At 55.7% G+C, this 17633-nt stretch overlaps 1 protein-coding gene across 1 annotated transcript; it reads left to right on the forward strand.

The window, feature by feature from the left end:
• The first annotated feature begins 3733 nt into the window (after positions 1–3733).
• On the forward strand, positions 3734–16922 carry DNAJB13 (DnaJ heat shock protein family (Hsp40) member B13). The gene is made up of 8 exons (XM_062198248.1): positions 3734–3801; positions 9149–9252; positions 9617–9778; positions 12475–12632; positions 13384–13497; positions 14762–14875; positions 16129–16205; positions 16769–16922. The coding sequence occupies exons 1-8, from the start codon at positions 3734–3736 to the stop codon at positions 16920–16922; spliced, it is 951 nt and encodes a 316-aa protein (XP_062054232.1).
• The last annotated feature ends 711 nt before the right edge of the window (positions 16923–17633 follow it).

Genomic DNA, 17633 nt, shown 5'->3' on the forward strand with positions numbered 1-17633 from the left:
ATTACCAATTCTTATATATATATACACATATATATATATGTATATATATATATATAAAGGAGAAGAATTGGTAAGGATGTGGAGCAAAAGGAACTCACGCACTGCAGTTGCCAGTGTAACCACGTCAGGAAATTGCCGTTACCTTACAGAGTTGCTGCAGAAACCCAAATGCTCACCAACAGAGTGATAGCCAGCCTCTGGGAATGTGAGTCTATCACACACCCCTCTACTGTTTGTATAAATGTTACTATTTACATAAAGTTCAAAATACAAAAAGATAAACATATTGGGGGCCAGCGCTGTGGCGTGGTAGGTTAAGCATCCGCCTGTGGTGCCAGCATCCCATATATGCACCATGTAAGTCTGAGCTGCTCCACTTCCAGTCCAGCTTTCTGTTATGGCCTGGGAAGGCGGTGGAAGATGGCCCAAGTGCTTGGGCCCCTGCAACCAGTGTGGGAGACCTGGAAGTAGCTCTGGCTCCTGGCTTCGGATTATCTCAGCTCTGGCCGTTGTGGGCCATTTGGGGAGTGAACCAGTGGAAGGAGGACCTTTCTGTCTGTCTCTCCGTCTCTGTAACTCTGCCTCTCAAGCAAATAAATAAATCTTTAAAAAAAAAAAAAAATAAGGCCGGCGCTGCAGCTCACTAGGCTTATCTTCCGCCTGTGGCGCCTGCACCCCAGGTTCTAGTCCCACTTGCTCCTCTTCCAGTCCAGCTCTCTTCTGTGGCCCGGGAAGGCAGTGGAGGATGGTTCAGTGCTTGGGCCCTGCACCGGCATGGGAGACCAGGAGGAAGCACCTGGCTCCTGGCTTCTGATCGGCGCAGCCCACCGGCTGCAACACACCGGCTGTAGCGGCCATTTGGGAGGTGAACCAACAGGAAAAGGAAGACCTTTCTCTCTGTCTCTCTCTCACTGTCTAACTCTGCCTGTCAAAAAATAAAAAATAAATAAAAAACATATTACTAAGAGTAATGCAGTGGTGTGGCTGGAGCCAGCTCACTTGGAAAATTGGCAAATGTGACAAATGAGGACCTTTGTTCATCTTCTGGTGAGCCGGTTGTTAAAGCCTTTATCAGCACACCTGTGGGTACACACATGTGTGCAGTAAAGCAAAGGCAAAAGAATAACAAACGGGTGGGGAGGAACCCACGGGGCAATACTCCTCCAGCACGGAGGCCTGGTGCTGCTGTTGGGGCTGCTTCCTAAGTGTGAAAAACGTGAAAGTTGTCAGGATCAAAGTGGACTCACTGTGTCAACGCAGACAAATATAAAGCCCAGGCGGTAAGGAAGGAAGGGCTCTTGTGTGTGACTGCCTGATGGTGATTGTCACAAAAGACCCTGCAGAACCACAAGTCCACACGGAGGCCGCCACCACCTTATGCAGAGGAAACCTGCCCGGTAAGGGTCTGTTCCACCCCAGGCTAACATCACCCTGGTCATCAGTCCTGGCGACCAAAGGCCACTCTTTCAGGGTACCTCATGTCGTCCTCCTCGTTTTTGCGTTTAACAACTTTTCCTTTCCTTAGTACACCTGTGGTGTACTAAGGCCCATTGCAGTGCTCTGCTATTCTCAAATAAGTATCCTCATTCTCTGGAGAATCTTTCTCTGATTGTTTTATTTCGGTTGACTGAAGAAAAACTGAAGAGCAGTTTTCTGAGTGGAGCCAGGGTTGCGGCAGGAGGGCTATGAACAGAGGAAGCTCTGTCAACCTGAGAGAGAGAATGATTCGTCTGCGCCGTGGTGAGCGCTGTAGTCCATCTGACTAGCGGCAGGTGCATGTTGGGTAGCAAGGGAGGCAAGGGAGCAGCATCCCAGAGGGCCCGTGTGCCAGGGGAAGCAGTCTGGCCTGCGCCGTGCAACATGCGTATCGCATCCACCGGGTAGAGACAAAGCAGCCAGCGGCGAGGGAGTCGCAGTAGTCCTGCTGAAAGATGACGCAGGAGCGAGGCCGGGGCTGGGAGGGGCTTGATAGGGGTCAGGGAGGCAGAACGGGCTGAGGTTGGTGACTGGATGTGGGACGCGAGTGGAGAACAGGGCCCTGCTGCCCTCGCGAGGTGGAGCGTAGCTCTGTGCCCCTCAGAGGCGGCTGCGCAGAGACTTCCTTCCCAGCACACCACAGGACGCGGGGAGCAGGTGAGTGTGTGGCCGAGGAACCGACAGAGGCGACCTCAGCCAGGTGACCGCGCTTGGCGCCGCCGGTGGGAAGGCATGCTGATGGTGCCAGGGGTCTCCAAACAGTTCACAGGAAAAGTGTGTCATCAGACGGGTATGCATGGATTTCAAAAATAGTTTTGCACTGAGATAAACTCACCTTTTCATTCCATTTTCCCCCAACATTTTGAAGTCCCCTCCTATGTCCCTTTGACGTGCTGGGACAAGAATGGAACTTCACTCCGTCATCTTCCTCCCCAGACCTCAAAACCCCAGTGTAGTCATAATGAAAACATCAAGCAAATCCCAGCTGAGGGCTCATCTACAAAGTACTTGACCGGCACTCTGGACACTGCCAAGGTCACCAGACATGGAAACCTGGAGAAGCTATCCCAGGCAAGAGGGGCCTGGAGGCCACCACAGCTGAGGACTGGATGGGCACCTGAACAGAGCACATTAGCTGAAGCACTGGGCAATGTCAATGAAATATGGACTTTGGTTAATAATAATATAAATATTAGTCATTATTTGTGACAAATACACCAGGCTAATGTGGGGTGATAATAGGAGACATTGGTTATGGGTTTTATGGGAACTCTTATATACCATCTTCATAGCTTTTCTTAACATATGAAGCTATCCTCAAATTTAAAAATATATTTTAGGGGCCAGCACTGTGGCATAGCAGGTAGAGCTGCCACCCACAGTGCTGGCATCCCATATGGGTGCCAGTTCAAGGCCCAGCTGCTCCTCTTCTGATCCAGCTCCCTGCTATGGCCTGGGACAGCAGTAGAAGATGGCCCAAGTCCTTGTGCCCCTGCACCTGCATGGCAGATCCAGAAGAAGCTCCTAGCTCTTGGCTTTGGAGCAGCCCAGCTCTGGCAGTTGTGGCCAACTAGGGAGTGAACCAATGGATGGAAGACCTTTATCTCTGTCTCTCCCTCTCTCTGTAACTCTCCTTCTCAAATAAAGAAAAATAATATCTAAAAAACAAAACTAAAACTAAAAAACGTAACTTCTGAGGCCGGCACTGTGGTCAGCTCATTAAGCCCCATCCTGCAATGCTGGCATCTCCTGTGAATGCAGGTTCAGGTCCTGGTTGTGCCTCACTGGATCCAGCTCCCTGCTAATGCACCTGGGAAAGCAGTGGAAGGTTGCCCCAGAGCTTAGGCCCCTGCACATATGTAGGTGATCAGGATGTAGCTGCTGGCTCCTGGCTTGGGCCTGGCCCAGCTCTGGGCATTGTAGCCATCTGGGGAATGAACCAGTGGATAGAGGATCTCTCTCTCTCTCTAACTCTGCCTTTCAAATAAATAAGTAGATCTTTTTTAAAAATCAATTGCTGCTCTCCTTAAAAAATAAAAACAGGGTTCTGTGACTCTGTTTCTGAATTGAAAGACCTTTATCAGAGCCCCGGAATCAGCCCCAGTGCTCCCATCCTTTCAAGAACCAAGAAGGCAGTTTGCTAAGCAAGGACTACAACTCCCAGAGTGCCCCTGTGCAGTTGTCAGGAGCAACCGAGGAACACAGATCCAACAGTGCCGCTGGAGTAGGAGGATCCCAAACTCCTAGACCGCCAGCCATGGGCCAGGATTATTACTCCGTGCTCCAGATCACTCGCAACTCGGAGGATGCCCAGATCAAGAAGGCGTAAGTGAGGTGGGATCCAGGGCTTAGGGGTGTGCCGCAGCAGGCCCCTCCCTCATCCCTTCCAAACCCGGCCTTCCTGCACAGCGAAGGGCAAGCAAGGTGCACCTTGGTCCTTCTCTTGTGCTTGCATACTGTGCTCTGGCTGTGAGCTGGAAGTTCGGACACTTCAGTTCTTCAGTCTGTCTGTCCTAACCCCCTCCCTTTGTGATCTATGCCCTAGCTCCTGTCCAGGGTCCCTCAGTTTTCCAATGAAATGGTGGGGACAAAGGAGCCATTGGGACTTTGTCCTGAATGCAGTATTACAGAGAACCGAGGGGAGTGACGTGGATATGTACAAATCTCTGGTCGTCAGGGGTGTTTGATGTTGGCTAAACTGCACCTCTGAATGCTTCCATCAAGTAGTGGGAACTTGTGGTTCCATTCCTAAGAAAGTCTAGGGTAGGAGTCAACATGTTTTTCTGAAAAAACATGAAGCAAATTATTGCACACCTACCATATAGGTTAGGTACAGTGGTAGCAGCTGGACAAGTGACCGTGAGTCAGAGATGTGCTGTTGGTGAATATGTATCTTGCATAAATCGTCACAAGGGAACCAGGGTCCATCAGAAGGAGTCACATGTTGTCATGGTAATCAAGGTAAAAGATGGGCTTCAGGTCGGGCAGTGGCTGGAGAGAGGAGAGCATGGACTTGACAATTAAGTGGGTCATGGGAAATAAAGAAAGAAGGAGGCATCTAGAATAGCTCTGACAGTTAAGACCTGCTGTTGGGGCTGGCGCTGTTGCGCAGTGGTTAACCCACTAGCCACTGTAGCCGCCGCCTACAGTGCCAGCATCCCATATGGGCAGCGGTTCAAATCCCGGCTGCTCCAATTCTGGTCCAGCTCTCTGCTGTGGCCTGGGAAAGTAGAAGATGGCCCAAGTGCTTGGACCCCTGCACCCACATGGGAGACCCAGAAGAAGCTCCTGGCTCCTGGCCTCAGATTGGCACAGCTCCAGCCATTGTGGCCAATTGGGGAGTGAACCAGCAGATGGAAGACCTCTCTCTCTGCTTCTCCTCTCTCTATGTAACTCTGACTTTCAAATAAATAAATAAATAAATCTTTAAAAAAAAAAAAACCCTGGCTTTGCAACTATTTGGGGTGTGAACCAGCAGATGTAAGATCTCTATCTCTCTAATAATAAATCTTTTTTAAAAAATGATAATGTATGTGAAAATTTCCAGCAATCATTTGCATGTAAAACTATGTCAAATAGAAAGTGATGAAAAGAAGTGCTTATGTTTTAAACAATGGTCCTTAACCCTTCTCCCCCATGCCAGCAATACTTTTTTTTAGAATTAATCAATCATTTTGAAAGAGAGACAGAGTGACAGCGTCTGTGTTTGAGAGAGAGAGAGAGAGAGAGAGAGATCTTCCATCCACTGGTTCACTCCCTGAATGTGCACAACAGCCACGGCTGGGCCAGGCTAAAGCTAGGAGCTAGGAACTCCATCTGGGTCTCCCATGCGGGTGGAGGGACCCAAGCACTTGGGCCATCACCTGCTGCTTCCCTGGAATTGGAAGCAGAGTCAGGACTTGAACCCAGGCTCTCTGATGTGGATGCAGGTGTCCTACACAGCATCTTAAGTGCTGTGCCAAATGCCTCCCAACCCCTCACACACACACACACACACACATCTTTGTTTTTAATTTTTTTTTCTTTTTGACAGAGTTAGACAGTGAGAGAGAGAGAGAGAGAGAAAGGTCTTCCTTCCGTTGGTCACTCCCCAAATGGCCGCTATGGCTGGTGCTGTGCTGATCCAAAGCCAGGAGCCAGGTGCTTTCTCCTGGTCTCCCATGTGAGCACAGAAACCCAAACACCTGGGCCATCCTCCACTGCCTTCCTGGACCACAGCAGAGAGCTGGAGTGGAAGAGGAGCAGCCGGGACTAGAACCTGATGCCCATATGGGATGCCGGCGCCGCAGGCGGAGGATTAGCCAAGTGAGCCACAGCACTGACTCCCACACTTCTTTGTTTTTAAAGATGTATTTATTTGAAAGCCAGATAGTTACAGAGAGAGGTAGAGCCAGAGAGAGAGGTCTTCTATCTGCTGGTTCACTCCCTACATGGCCACAACGACGGGGCCAGGCGGAAGCCAGGAGCTAGGAGCTTCTTCCAGGTCTCCCACATGAGTGCAGGGGCCCAAACACTTAGGCCCTCCTCTGCTGCTTTCCCAGGTCATCAGCAGGGAGCTGGATCAGAAGTGGAGCAGCCAGGGCTCAAACCGGCACCCGTATGGGATGCCGGTGCCGATCGGGGCTTTAACCCACTGCACCACAGCGCTGGCCCCTCACACACACAATTCTTAAGGGATGAGTCACATGTGAAATGTTCTCCTAGATTTAAAACCCCTCCCCAACAACCCCCCACCCCCAAAAAGAGAAAGAAACCTGTTGCAGAAAGAAAAGCCTCATGATTCATAACCGCCTGGCGGCAGCATCCCAACAGTGACTCCACCCTTTTCTCTCCCATGCAGGAAAGCAGGTGATGAGTGATGCTACTGAAAGATCATCCTGGAACCACTCACTTTGAGCTCCTCTCAGACCTTGCTCCTTTTACTCACTGGTGGAGGCTACTTGCTACTATAACTGACTGTGACCTTTGTCATCGGGAGGGCTGGCTTGGAAGTCTCAGGGAGGCTGTGACAGTGGTGCCCAAGGCTCTGAAGGCAGACAGAGTGGTTTCTCTACAAGGGCCCCAGGGGCAGAGCCAGGGCCTTCATGATGGAGGAGCGAAGTCCCAGGCCGGCAGTCACAGTCAGTCAGAGCAGGTGTTGCCCAGAGGCATCCACCCTGAGAGGCTGTGGCCAGTTTTGGTCTCATGCCATTCATGTACTCTCACCTGCTTGGTGTGAGGCGCTCAAGTACTTGGTCCCTGCCACCCTCACGGAAGACTCAGGTTGAGTTCAGGCTCCTGGCTTCACCCTGGCCCAACTCTAGCTTTTTCAGGCATTTGGGGAGTGAACCAGTAGGCAGGAGATCCCTTGCTGTCTGTTTCTTTCTGAATTTCAAATAGGAAAACAGAAGAAGTTCCCAGCAGGCGTGGATTATTTTTTCCTTCCCTTTTCCCCTGAACTTTCTGAAGCCCCTCAGTAGTGCAGGGAAGAGGCAGGAAGAGCGCACTGACCAGGAGAAGCTGACACGACGTGGTGACTGCTGGGATGGCGAGGAGAGCCTGGGGTCACAGGCAACGCTAGGATCTCCGGCTGCCACGCCCGGGCACCTGACACACGACCATGTGCTGACCGCTGACCGGGAGGCTGAGCAGCCTATGGGACGCTGTGACGGAGCTGGGTGTAGGTCTGGGGCTCAGGAAGTGCTGGGTTTGAGACAGAGACTGGGGGCCACGGCCTTGTGAGAGGTGAGCTCGCCCTAGTGATTGTGTGCAGGGAGACAAGAAGCAGGCGGACTCCAGGAATGCCCACATGGCAGGGGCAGGAGGGGAAGAAACGTGGCTCCAACCGGGACCCAGTCACCTGGGAGTCGGTGCTGGAGGTCTCCCATTTACTCCACTAGACCTGCCCCCCAACCCTGACCTGGGGCCCTGTTTGCACCTGCAGCTTCCTGCTCAGGGGAACACAGCCAGGGGGCGGGGCTGCAGCTGTCTTGCTGGGGAGTCTTCAGGTTGGCTGTGTCCCTTACAGAGGTGGCTTTGTCCACACGCACTCCCCCTGCACATTTCAGCTCCCTCCCCTCACTCCTGCAGGCTCAGTGTGGTCCGGGCCCTCAGGGCTCCTCACCTCAGGGTGCTGTACACTCCCTGAGGGCCTCCTCCCCCCTTCCTGCACCTTTGTTAAACTCTGCACAAACCAGCAGTCATGCCACCACTTCCTTCCTGGGACCATCCCCAAGCCAGCAGGTGTCGCAGCGCTGAGGTGGGACTGACAGAGGCACCCATGGAGAAACAGTGAGCACCGTGCTGGGAGACAGCGCGAGGATTCTCTGCACACTCGACGTTCTCTCTGCCTCCCAAGAGGCCTGCCTGTGGCCTGGGACAGATGGATCAGATGTGCAGGAAATGTACTGGGAAACCCGTGCCAACGACAGTGGGGAGAAGACTATGCAGGGAGGGCCGGATACCTGTGAAATGAGACACAGGGGCCGGGCAGGGGCCAGGGGCCCTTTGGCATCATGGCTAAGATGTCACTTGGGACCCCGAAGCTAGCCCGTATTGGTGCCTGGGTTTGAGTCCCACCTCCTAACGCCCTGGCGATGCCATTAACGTGGGCCCCGGGCTGCCGGCTGCCGGACGGCCAGTTCCCCAGAGACAGGAGTTGATGCAAGGAGACAGGCTTACGCAGGAGCTTAGCCGTCTTGGTGGGGGAGGGCAGACATCTTCACTCTCCAAAGTGCCTTTCCCATTTTGCAAGTTAGCAGGCGAGCTCTGGAAAGGAGAAAGGGGAGCTGGGGGAGGTAGGAAAGGCTCCCGGTTTAGCTGAGTGACGTCAGGTGGGTTTCCGGGGTCGGTTCCTGTAATCATCTAGATGCCAGTTAGGTGAGGGTTCCTTTGACATAAAGCGGGGCTCCCCCCCCAAGATTTATTTGTTTGAAAGGCAGAGTTACAGAGTGGTAGAGGCAGAGAGAGTGAGGGAAGTCTTCCATTTTGCTGGTTTACTCCCCAAATGGTCGCAACAGCTGGAGCTGGGCCAATCAGGAACCAGGAGCCAGGAGCTTCCTCCGGGTGTCCCACGTGGGTGCAGGGGCCCAAGCACTTGGGCCATCTTCTACTGCCTTCCCAGGCCATAGCAGAGAGCGGGATCGGAAGTGGAGCAGCCGGGACTGGAGCCAGCACCCATATGGGATGCTGGCACTGCAGGGGGTGGCTATACCTGCTACGCCACAGCACCAGCCCCAATTCTCTCTTTTTATGATTTATTACTTATTTGAAAGAGTGACAGAGAAATAGAGAGAGAGAGAGAGAATATCTTCCATCTGCTGGTTCACGTTCCAAATGCCCCAGCAGCCAGGGTTAGGCCAGGACAGAGCTAGGAGCCAGGAACCCCACTATGGTCTTGCACACGGGCTGCAGGAACCCAAGTACTTGAGCATCAGGTGCTGCCTCCCAGATGCATTAGCAAGGAATGTGGAGCAGCTGGGCTCAGAACTGACTCTCAGATATGGGATGCGGGTGTCCGAGTGGCGGCCTAAGCTGTGGTGTCCCAAGGCCTGAGCCATCCCCTGGAATTCTGAAGCAGCATGCGCCTGCTGGAGGGGGGCCGCTCTGGCCTTGGCTGTCAGTCCCGCTCCCAGCCACCACCTCTGTGCAGGCCGCCGTGACGCTGACGCGCTACCCTCCTGCCCTCCCACAGGTACCGGAAGCTGGCCCTGAAGAACCACCCGCTCAAGTCCAGTGAGCCGGCTGCGGTGGAAACCTTCAGGCAGATAGCCGAGGCCTACGACGTGCTGAGCGACCGTGAGTGGCCGCGGGGCTGCCCGGATTCTAGATGGCTGGGTTTTCTGAGGGGCTGAGAGGGTAGCCAGCCCTCTAACCTGCCCAGACGCCGAAGAACCTGAGAGGGGAAAGGGTCTGTACTCTGCCCCAAGCCTCACTTCTTCCTCCAACCCGCTCCCCACGCCCCGCAAGTCTCAGTCTTTCCGGGGCTGTAGGGATCGTGCCTATGTCTGTCCTGTGTGAACTGACCTGTACCTTGCCGGTTCTCATTCCAAGGACTGCCAGAGGAGGGCGCGATGGAAGTGAGCCTGGGTTTGCCCCCTTCCTACCCCCCACCCCCGCTGCCTCCAAGGCTGCCCCCTTCCAAGGCCGCCCATATCCACAGCTGTGAAGAGAGGCATCTATGACAAGTTTGGAGAGGAGGGCCTGAAGGGCGGTGTCCCGTTGGAGTTTGGATCCCAGACACCGTGGACAACGGGCTACGTCTTCCATGGCAACCCTGGCAAGGTTTTCCACGAGTTCTTCGGTGGAGACAATCCCTTCAGTGGTAAGAGAGCCTGCCCACCGCTGCCCCCAACCCCCCATAGACACAGCTGGACAAGACGCCTTCCTTTGAATAGTGTCATTTTATTACTTTGAAACGTACACACACGCATACAGATAAGAGAGAAAGAGAATATGATTTAAAAAAACTAAAGAGGAGGCAGGCAGCAGGTTAAGTTACTGCTTGGCATGCTTTTGAGTCCAGCTGCTCCACTTCCGATCCAGCTCCCTGCTAAGTGCTTGGGTCCCTGGCCACCTATGTGGGAGACCCGGATGGAGTTTCAAGCTCCTGACTTCAGCCTGGCCCAGCCCAGGCTACTGGGATCATTTGGGGATTGAAGGAGTAGATGGAAAATCTCTCTTTACTTGACCGCTCCCCACCTCCAAGTTGCTCTGCCTTTCAAAAAATGAAAAAATGAACCTTTTAAAAAAACCTGAAAAGCCGTCAGGAACAACTCTTCAGAACCAGCCGGCAGGGAGAGCTGTTTTTCTGGCAGTCATAAGGCGGGAGGTGGGAGCCACCATGATTGCGTCCCAGAACACATCATTGTAGATCAACCCTGGCTAACAGAGTTTGCTGCCTGTGACAGGCATGAAACTAGTGGCCCCCACAGAAAACCCCCATCTCCACGGCAGTGTTAACCAGCTCCAGCCAAAGCCACGGGCAGATACCTCCTCTCGCCCTTCCTGCCTTCCCAGTAGCTCAGAGTTCACCTGCTGAATGCGTTTCAAAGCCAGAGCCCAAGCTGCCAGAAAGGCAGTCTGGGAAACATTTGTTAGCTCACCAGAGTCTACAGCCGCTGGGGTACACAGGGAGGACAACGGGATGCCACGTGCCAGCGCATCCATCAGGGGGTAGTTTATAATTGAGTGTTTTTAAACGCCTCTTTTTTTTTTTTTTTTTGACAGGCAGAGTGGACAGTGAGAGAGAGACAGAGAGAAAGGTCTTCCTCTTGCCGTTGGTTCACCCTCCAATGGCCGCCGCGGTAGGCGCGCTGCGGCCGGCGCACCGCGCCGATCCGATGGCAGAAGCCAGGTGCTTCTCCTGGTCTCCCATGCGGGTGCAGGGCCCAAGGACTTGGGCCATCCTCCACTGCACTCCCTGGCCACAGCAGAGAGCTGTCCTGGAAGAGGGGCAACCGGGACAGGATCGGTGCCCCGACCGGGACTAGAACCCAGTGTGCCGGCGCCGCAAGGCGGAGGATTAGCCTAGTGAGCCGCAGCGCCGGCCTAAACGCCTCTTTTGAATTTATTTACATTGACTTGTAAGGCAGAGTGACAGAGAAAGGCCTTCCATCTGCTGGTTCATTCCCCAAATGCCTGCAATAGCCAGGGATGGGCCAGGCTGAAACCAGGAGCCCAGAGTTCCATCAGTTTCCCACATGGGTGGGAGGGGCCCAAGCACTTGAGCCATCATCTCCGACCTCCCAGGCATATTCACAGGGAACCGGATTGGAAGTGGAGGAGCCAGGACTCAAACCGGTACTCTGATATGGGATGCAGTGTCGCAAGCAGTGGCTTACCCTGTGGTGCCACAGGGACTGCCCCTGGTTTGTTATTTTTATTACAACCTGTTTGAAGATGTGCTTTGTCTCTCTGTGAAGCAGCTCCCCTGCTCCTTTCCCTCTAACAGGCGGGTCTCCCACCCAGTCTGGGGACTGCGCCAGGTCTGATTGATCTCTGAGTATCCAAAGCCTGGCCTAGCATGGGAGCGGAGTGAGTGGATGGGCAGAGGGATGGACGGATGGATGGACGGACAGAGGCATGGGTGGATGGATGGATGAGTGAGTGGACGAGTAGACGTGAGAGCGTGGGGAGGTGGCTGAGATGAGAAGATGTGTGGGCAGGTGGATGGGCGCACGATCTCAGGTCCCAAACTGACCAAGAGTTGACTTCTGAGGCTCAGAATCGCCTGGCAAAAACAGCCGACTGTCAGACCTGCACTCCAGGCTCTGCGTATGCAGCTCTGAGATCCTGGACATCGCTGCCTGTCGCCGCCCCTTCCCTTTCTGCATTCAGAAGTTCTCTCTTCCTCGCCTAAGTGGGCTGCAGGCCTCCACCCCGAGGACCGCACCCACCATGCATTGCCCTCATGTGTCTGCCAGAGGACTCTGAGTTTATAAACCCCATGTGAGACGGGAACAAGCAAGGGACTGGGAGGCCTATTTCAAACCATGTGCTGCTGTTTATAAACCGTGATCCTGGGCAATCCTTTCTTGCTCTCTCTGAAACCTCAGCTTAGCCAGGCCAAAGCCAGGAGCCCAGGACTCCATCTAGGTCTCACACGTGGGTGGCAGGTTCTCAAGTACCTCTGCTGCCTCCTCACAGTGGTGACTTAACCCCTGTGCCACATGCCTGCCCCAGCAGGAGTCTTTTCTGGCACTCCCAGGGTCTGCCACCAGAGGGCGCACCTCTCTTTCCTAGCACGTTGTGGGATTGAGGTACTTCCCCAAATTGGGGAAAAGGAAATCAGGGACGTTGGGGTTGAGGGGTGGGATTCCAAGGTGGGAGTGAAGCAGTGGGAAGTGGCAAGGCCTGGCCTGTCTGAGTCTGAGGGGTGCGGATGGGATGCTGGTGTTAACTGTGCTTGGGGCCCTGTAGAGATTGGAGGGAGGCTGGGGCAGGGAGGGGAGGCGTGTGTGTCCCTGATTCCAAGTCTGTGCACACAGTTTCTATTACTCCTCTCCCTACCTCCCGCAGAGTTTTTTGATGCAGAAGGAAATGAGGTGGATTTGAACTTCGGGGGGCTCCGGGGCCGAGGGGTCAAGAAGCAGGATCCCCCCATTGAGCGAGACCTGTATCTATCCCTGGAGGACTTATTCTTTGGCTGCACCAAAAAAATTAAGATCTCCCGGAGGGTGAGTACTCCTGGTAAGCCCCTGGCCCCCCGCCTTCCTGTCCTGGCAGCTCGGGTGCGGCCCCGGTGGAGTCATCAGGGACTCAGAGAAACTGGGCAGGGACGGCCTGTTTTCCCGGGGACTGCAGCCCCTCCGCACCATCCCTCAGTCCAGCCCATTTCCCAGGGAACAGGCAGGGCTCCCAGTGGGAGGGGCATCCTCGAATTCCGCCCTCTGCACCTTGCCAGACCATACCCCCTGGGGATTTCCACAGGTGCGTGTCTGATGGAGTAAGAGGGACGGTGTGGGCAGGGAGACCCCAGGGTGACCGGTTGAGGAAGCCCCTGGTGCCTCGGAGTCCTGTCTGTGCCAAGCAAAGAGCAGAGCTGATGCTGGCAGCCGCCATGCTGTCCCCTGCCCCGGGCAGGGATGGACAGCACAGTGGGGAATGCTTGGGTGAGGCTCAGAGACCTGCTAGAGGCTCAGGGCCGGCACCTCTGGGGTTTGGAGGGAGGAGCGGAGTGCATTCCCCTGTGCGTCTGCTAAGTGGCCAGGCCTGTGAGGTTCCCAGGGCTGGAGTCATGGGTGTGGTCAACTTAACAGTGACTGCGTGGCCTCTCAGGCCCCGGCTTGGTGACATCCGGGCCATCCTGGAATCATAGGTTCTTGGCTTCAGTGGCAACAGGAGGGGAGTGGGAATGGCTCAGGGCAGGCGCTCCACACTGCTGAGGACAGCAGATCCCAGGGAGCCCGGGCACTCCTGTTGGCGCAGGTGCTGAACGAGGACAGGTACTCTTCCACCATCAAGGACAAGATCCTGATGATCGACGTGAAGCCTGGCTGGAGGCAGGGCACACGCATCACGTTTGAGAAGGAAGGGGACCAGGTGAGGGCGGGACTCTATGACCCAGGCCTAAGGGGACCAGGTGAGGAGGTGGGAGGGAGCTGCCAGACTCCATCACCCAGGCCCAAGGGGCGGGAAGACCGAGAGGGAAGGAGCCCCGGGCCGTGGGGAGGTCAGGACACAGTGAGTGGGATGAGCCCTAATGTCCTTTGTGACCCTCTGGGGGCCCGGGGATTATTCCCGTATTACTGAGTGGGAAACTCGGGCCAGAGGGGCCAGGGGCCTGCTCGGGAGAAGAGCGGAAGGGTGGAAGGAGAAGCGCACTTCGGCCCGGCACCCTTCCTGGCTGGCTCCGGTGCTGCCCTGCACAAGCCCAGCTACAGCAGCTGCTCGGAGGCCGCGGACTGACAGCAGTTTGAAGTCAGGCACTGATTTAAAGAAACGGAGAACTGAAGTCCAAAGACGAGGCTGAGAGCCGGAGCATCCAGAGCAGAGAGAAACAGATTCCTGTGCGCGCAGCTCTTGCCCCCATCCTCACCTGTAAAACAGCTGTTCCCAAAAGACACCCTTCAAGATCCAGTTGCTGGGGCCAGCACTGTGGCACAGGGGGTTACAGCCTATATGGTGCCGGTTCGGCGAGTCCCGGCTGCTCCACTTCTGGTTCAGCTCCCTGCTAATGCACCTGGGAGATCAGTGGAGGATGAGCCAAGTGCTTGGGCCCCTCCACTCACGTGGGAGACTCAGAAGAAGCTCCCCACTCCTGGCTTCAGATCAGCTCAGCTCCGAGCAACCGTTAAGGCCATTTTGGGAGTGAACCAATGGATGGAAGACTTCTCTCTCTGTCTTTTAAATAAATACAATCTTTAAAAAAAAAAAAAAAAAAAAACACAAAAACAGCTGCTATGTTTCTGCCTGGGGGCAGCCTTCCCTGACCTCCCCTTGGGTATGGGCCTCCATGCTTCCTTTTAGCACAGCCTGGAGTGTGCCCCCCCAAAGTGCCTGCCCCCCCACCCCCCCCAGGCTGAGGGGCCAGACTGATCTGGGCAGGGTTTTGCTGCCTGCCACCTGAGGGCGTCTGTTTTGGGCATGCTCAGTAGTCGGGAAGGAACAGGCGGGGGTTAGAGTCTATCCATGTGGACGATTCTCACCACAGGGGCTGCGGGGGCCAGACTGAAAAGGCCCTTCTAGAAAACCTGGTCTCAGCTTCCCATTGTGCAGAGGGGGACACGGGGACAAGTAGAGGCAGGAACTTGCCTAGGACACTCGGCCGGTTAGTCCCTCTCACCGCTCGGCCTCTCCTGCCTAGGGCCCCAACGTCATCCCAGCGGACATCGTCTTCTTCGTGAAGGAGAAGCTACACCCTCGCTTCCGCAGGGAGAACGACAACCTCATATTTGTGAACCCCATCCCTTTGGGCAAGGTGAGCGGGCAGGAGGTTGGGAACCAGAGTGGGACCCGCAAGCCCTCCCCTCCCCCCACCCTCTGCCAGTTGTCACTTGGCCCCGGGGACTCCACCCCAAATTTCCCTGCACTTCCATCCCCTCCCCTCTGATGCTGCCACACCCCTGCCTCCACAGCTTCGGCCCTGCGCACCTCCTGCCCTGCCCTGTAGGCCGCATGTCTCCTGACACTGCTGCCTGTGGGGCTGTTTCCACACCTCCACGCTCTCATTGCTATGGATCCTCCGCCTACCTCCCGCCGCAGGGCCGGCCATCATCAACTGCTGCCACCAATGTGCACCAGCATGGTCTCGGGGTCTCTTCTTGGCTCCCGCAGGCCCCTTTTATTTCCATCTCTACCGTAGCACTTTTACTACACCAGTGTCACTTTGACCTGCCAGATTGAACTCCTGGAGGGGAGCTCGTTGTCTGGGTCACTCACCTGGTAGTTGTCTGTCTCCCTGGTGTCAGCTCAGGGCCTGGCACTGAATAGGATGATGAAAGCCCTTAAAAAAAAAAAAAAAGATTAGGCCGGTGCCATGGCTCAACAGGCTAATCCTCCGCCTTGCGGCGCCGGCACACCGGGTTCTAGTCCCGGTTGGGGCACCAGATTCTATCCCGGTTGCCCCTCTTCCAGGCCAGCTCTCTGCTATGGCCCGGGAAGGCAGTGGAGGATGGCCCAAGTCCTTGGGCCCTGCACTGGCATGGGAGACCAGGAGAAGCATCTGGCTCCTGGCTTCGGATCAGCGAGATGCACCGGCTGCAGCGGCCATTGGAGGGTGAACCAACGGCAAAAAGGAAGACCTTTCTCTCTGTCTCTCTCTCTCACTATCCACTCTGCCTGTCAAAAAGAAAAAAAAAAAAAGATTAAAGGCAGAGTTACAGAGAGAGAAAGAAAGGGGGAGACACACACAGAGAAAGATATTCCATTTGCTGGTTCACTCCCCAAATGGCTGCAATAGCCAGAGCTGAGCCAGGCCAAAGCCAGGAGCCAGGAGCTTCTTCCATGTCTCTCACCTGGTAGCTGGGCCCAAGCATTTGGGCCATGCTCTGCTGCTTTCCTAGGTGCATTAGCAGGGAGCTGGATCAGAAGTAGAACAGCCGGGACTTGAACCAGGGTCCATATGGGATGCTGGCACTGCAGGCCACAGCTTTACCCACAGCGCCAGCCCCAGATGATGAAAGGCCTCCTAGGTAGGATGGCCACGGAGACCCTCCCCACTCACCTCCCCAGGCCCTCACCTGCTGCACGGTGGAGGTGAAGACCCTAGACGACCGGCTGCTCAACATCCCTATCAACGACATCGTCCAGTGAGTCCAGCTGCCTTGGACCCCAGCAGCCCAGAGAAGGGCTGGCCGGCCGGGCACATAGGGGGTAGTGTCAGAGAGGTCTGCCCAGCACCACTGTGCAGGCTGCACCCAGCCCCGGAGTCCCATCCTGAGAGGGCGGGAGGGAACTGAGGGCCGGCCCACACGCTGACCCAGCTGTGAGCTTCATGCCCCTGGCAGAAGGAATACCTGACTCGCACAGAGCCACTGTGGGGGCCGGAGGTCCCCCTCCACGCGGGGCTAGCCCCCTGCTGCCTCCACCCTCTGACCTTCTCGTTTCCCAGAGTCCTTCTCCAAGGAAAGCTGTCTGCCTGGGAAGGTTTGCCCTGCAGCCTGGCGCCATCACCCCAGCCCCAGGGTCTGCTCATCCTTCCCTTGCCCAGTTTCCTGGACCAAAGACAGGATGCCTGGGCTCCTCCCCCAGGGACCCTGTGGACGGGTTTCCCAGGGAGTGCGTGGTTTGTCTCTGGGAGCGGTGGCCTGGGCCCACTAGGGGCACTGCTTTGCTGTGCTCCCTGACCCTGCTCCCTCCGTCTCCACCTCAGCCCCAAGTACTTTAAGAAGGTGCCGGGCGAGGGCATGCCCCTGCCAGAGAACCCGGATGAGAGGGGCGACCTCTTCATCTTCTTCGACATCCAGTTCCCCACCCGCCTCACACCGCAGAAGAAGCGGATGCTGCGCCAGGCACTGCTGACCTAGCTCTGTGGGCTCGGGCTGCAGGGGATGGAGGATGCCAGCGGGGCCTGATCCAGCCCTGCCCCCACAGCAGCAGCGCCCCCTGCACATGTGTGACCTGGAGCCTTACACATAATAAAGGTTTATTTCCTGACCTGGAGCTACACGCAGGAGAGTGTACTGGAGAGGAGCTTCCTACATCCCTTCTGGTGGGGCTGGGGGAGCAGCCAAGCACCTGGTCCCCATCCTGGCTTTGTGGCGTGGGCAGTCTCCAAGGGCTCAGAGCGTCTGGGTTCTCGCCTTGGCACAGTGGAGCCGGGCTGGATGGCTTGAGTTCGTGATTCCTGATCTTTGGAAGGGGCGGGCTCCTGAGTGTGATGCGGTCACATCATAGACAGGAAGACTAAGCACAGGACAAACACTTGCTCCGGTCATTCTGGCCTCAGTGCCAAAGCTGTCCTCAGAGCCTGGAAGGCCACTTCCCAGACTCGCCCTGCTCCCACTGGGGGCAGCACAGGGGCACAAGCACTGGTGTTGGCCTCCAGCCTCAGTTCCCTGGTCTGTGATGTGGGTCCTGGCTGTGTCCGGGCAGGGTGGTCTGTGAGGCAGGAGACCAGGTTCTGCTCCCAGCCCCGTCCCTGACTCCCTGGCCAGTTTTGGTCTCTGTCATCACCACCCTGCTGGGCTTGTTGTGAGGACTGAGTGAGATCACGGATGTGGAAGTGCTTGGTGACT

Source organism: Lepus europaeus, chromosome 7 (genome assembly GCF_033115175.1).
Source record: "Lepus europaeus isolate LE1 chromosome 7, mLepTim1.pri, whole genome shotgun sequence".
Lineage (NCBI taxonomy): Eukaryota > Metazoa > Chordata > Mammalia > Lagomorpha > Leporidae > Lepus > Lepus europaeus.

What these genes read in the sequence shown, in the direction of transcription:
- DNAJB13 (XM_062198248.1), top strand. Translation starts at nt 3,734, where the DNA reads ATGGGCCAGGATTATTACTCCGTGCTCCAGATCACTCGCAACTCGGAG. An exon ending in GATGCCCAGATCAAGAAGGC is followed by an intron (nt 3,802 to 9,148) that starts GTAAGTGAGGTG and finishes GCCCTCCCACAG; the next exon opens with GTACCGGAAGCTGGCCCTGA. An exon ending in TGGAGACAATCCCTTCAGTG is followed by an intron (nt 9,779 to 12,474) that starts GTAAGAGAGCCT and finishes TACCTCCCGCAG; the next exon opens with AGTTTTTTGATGCAGAAGGA.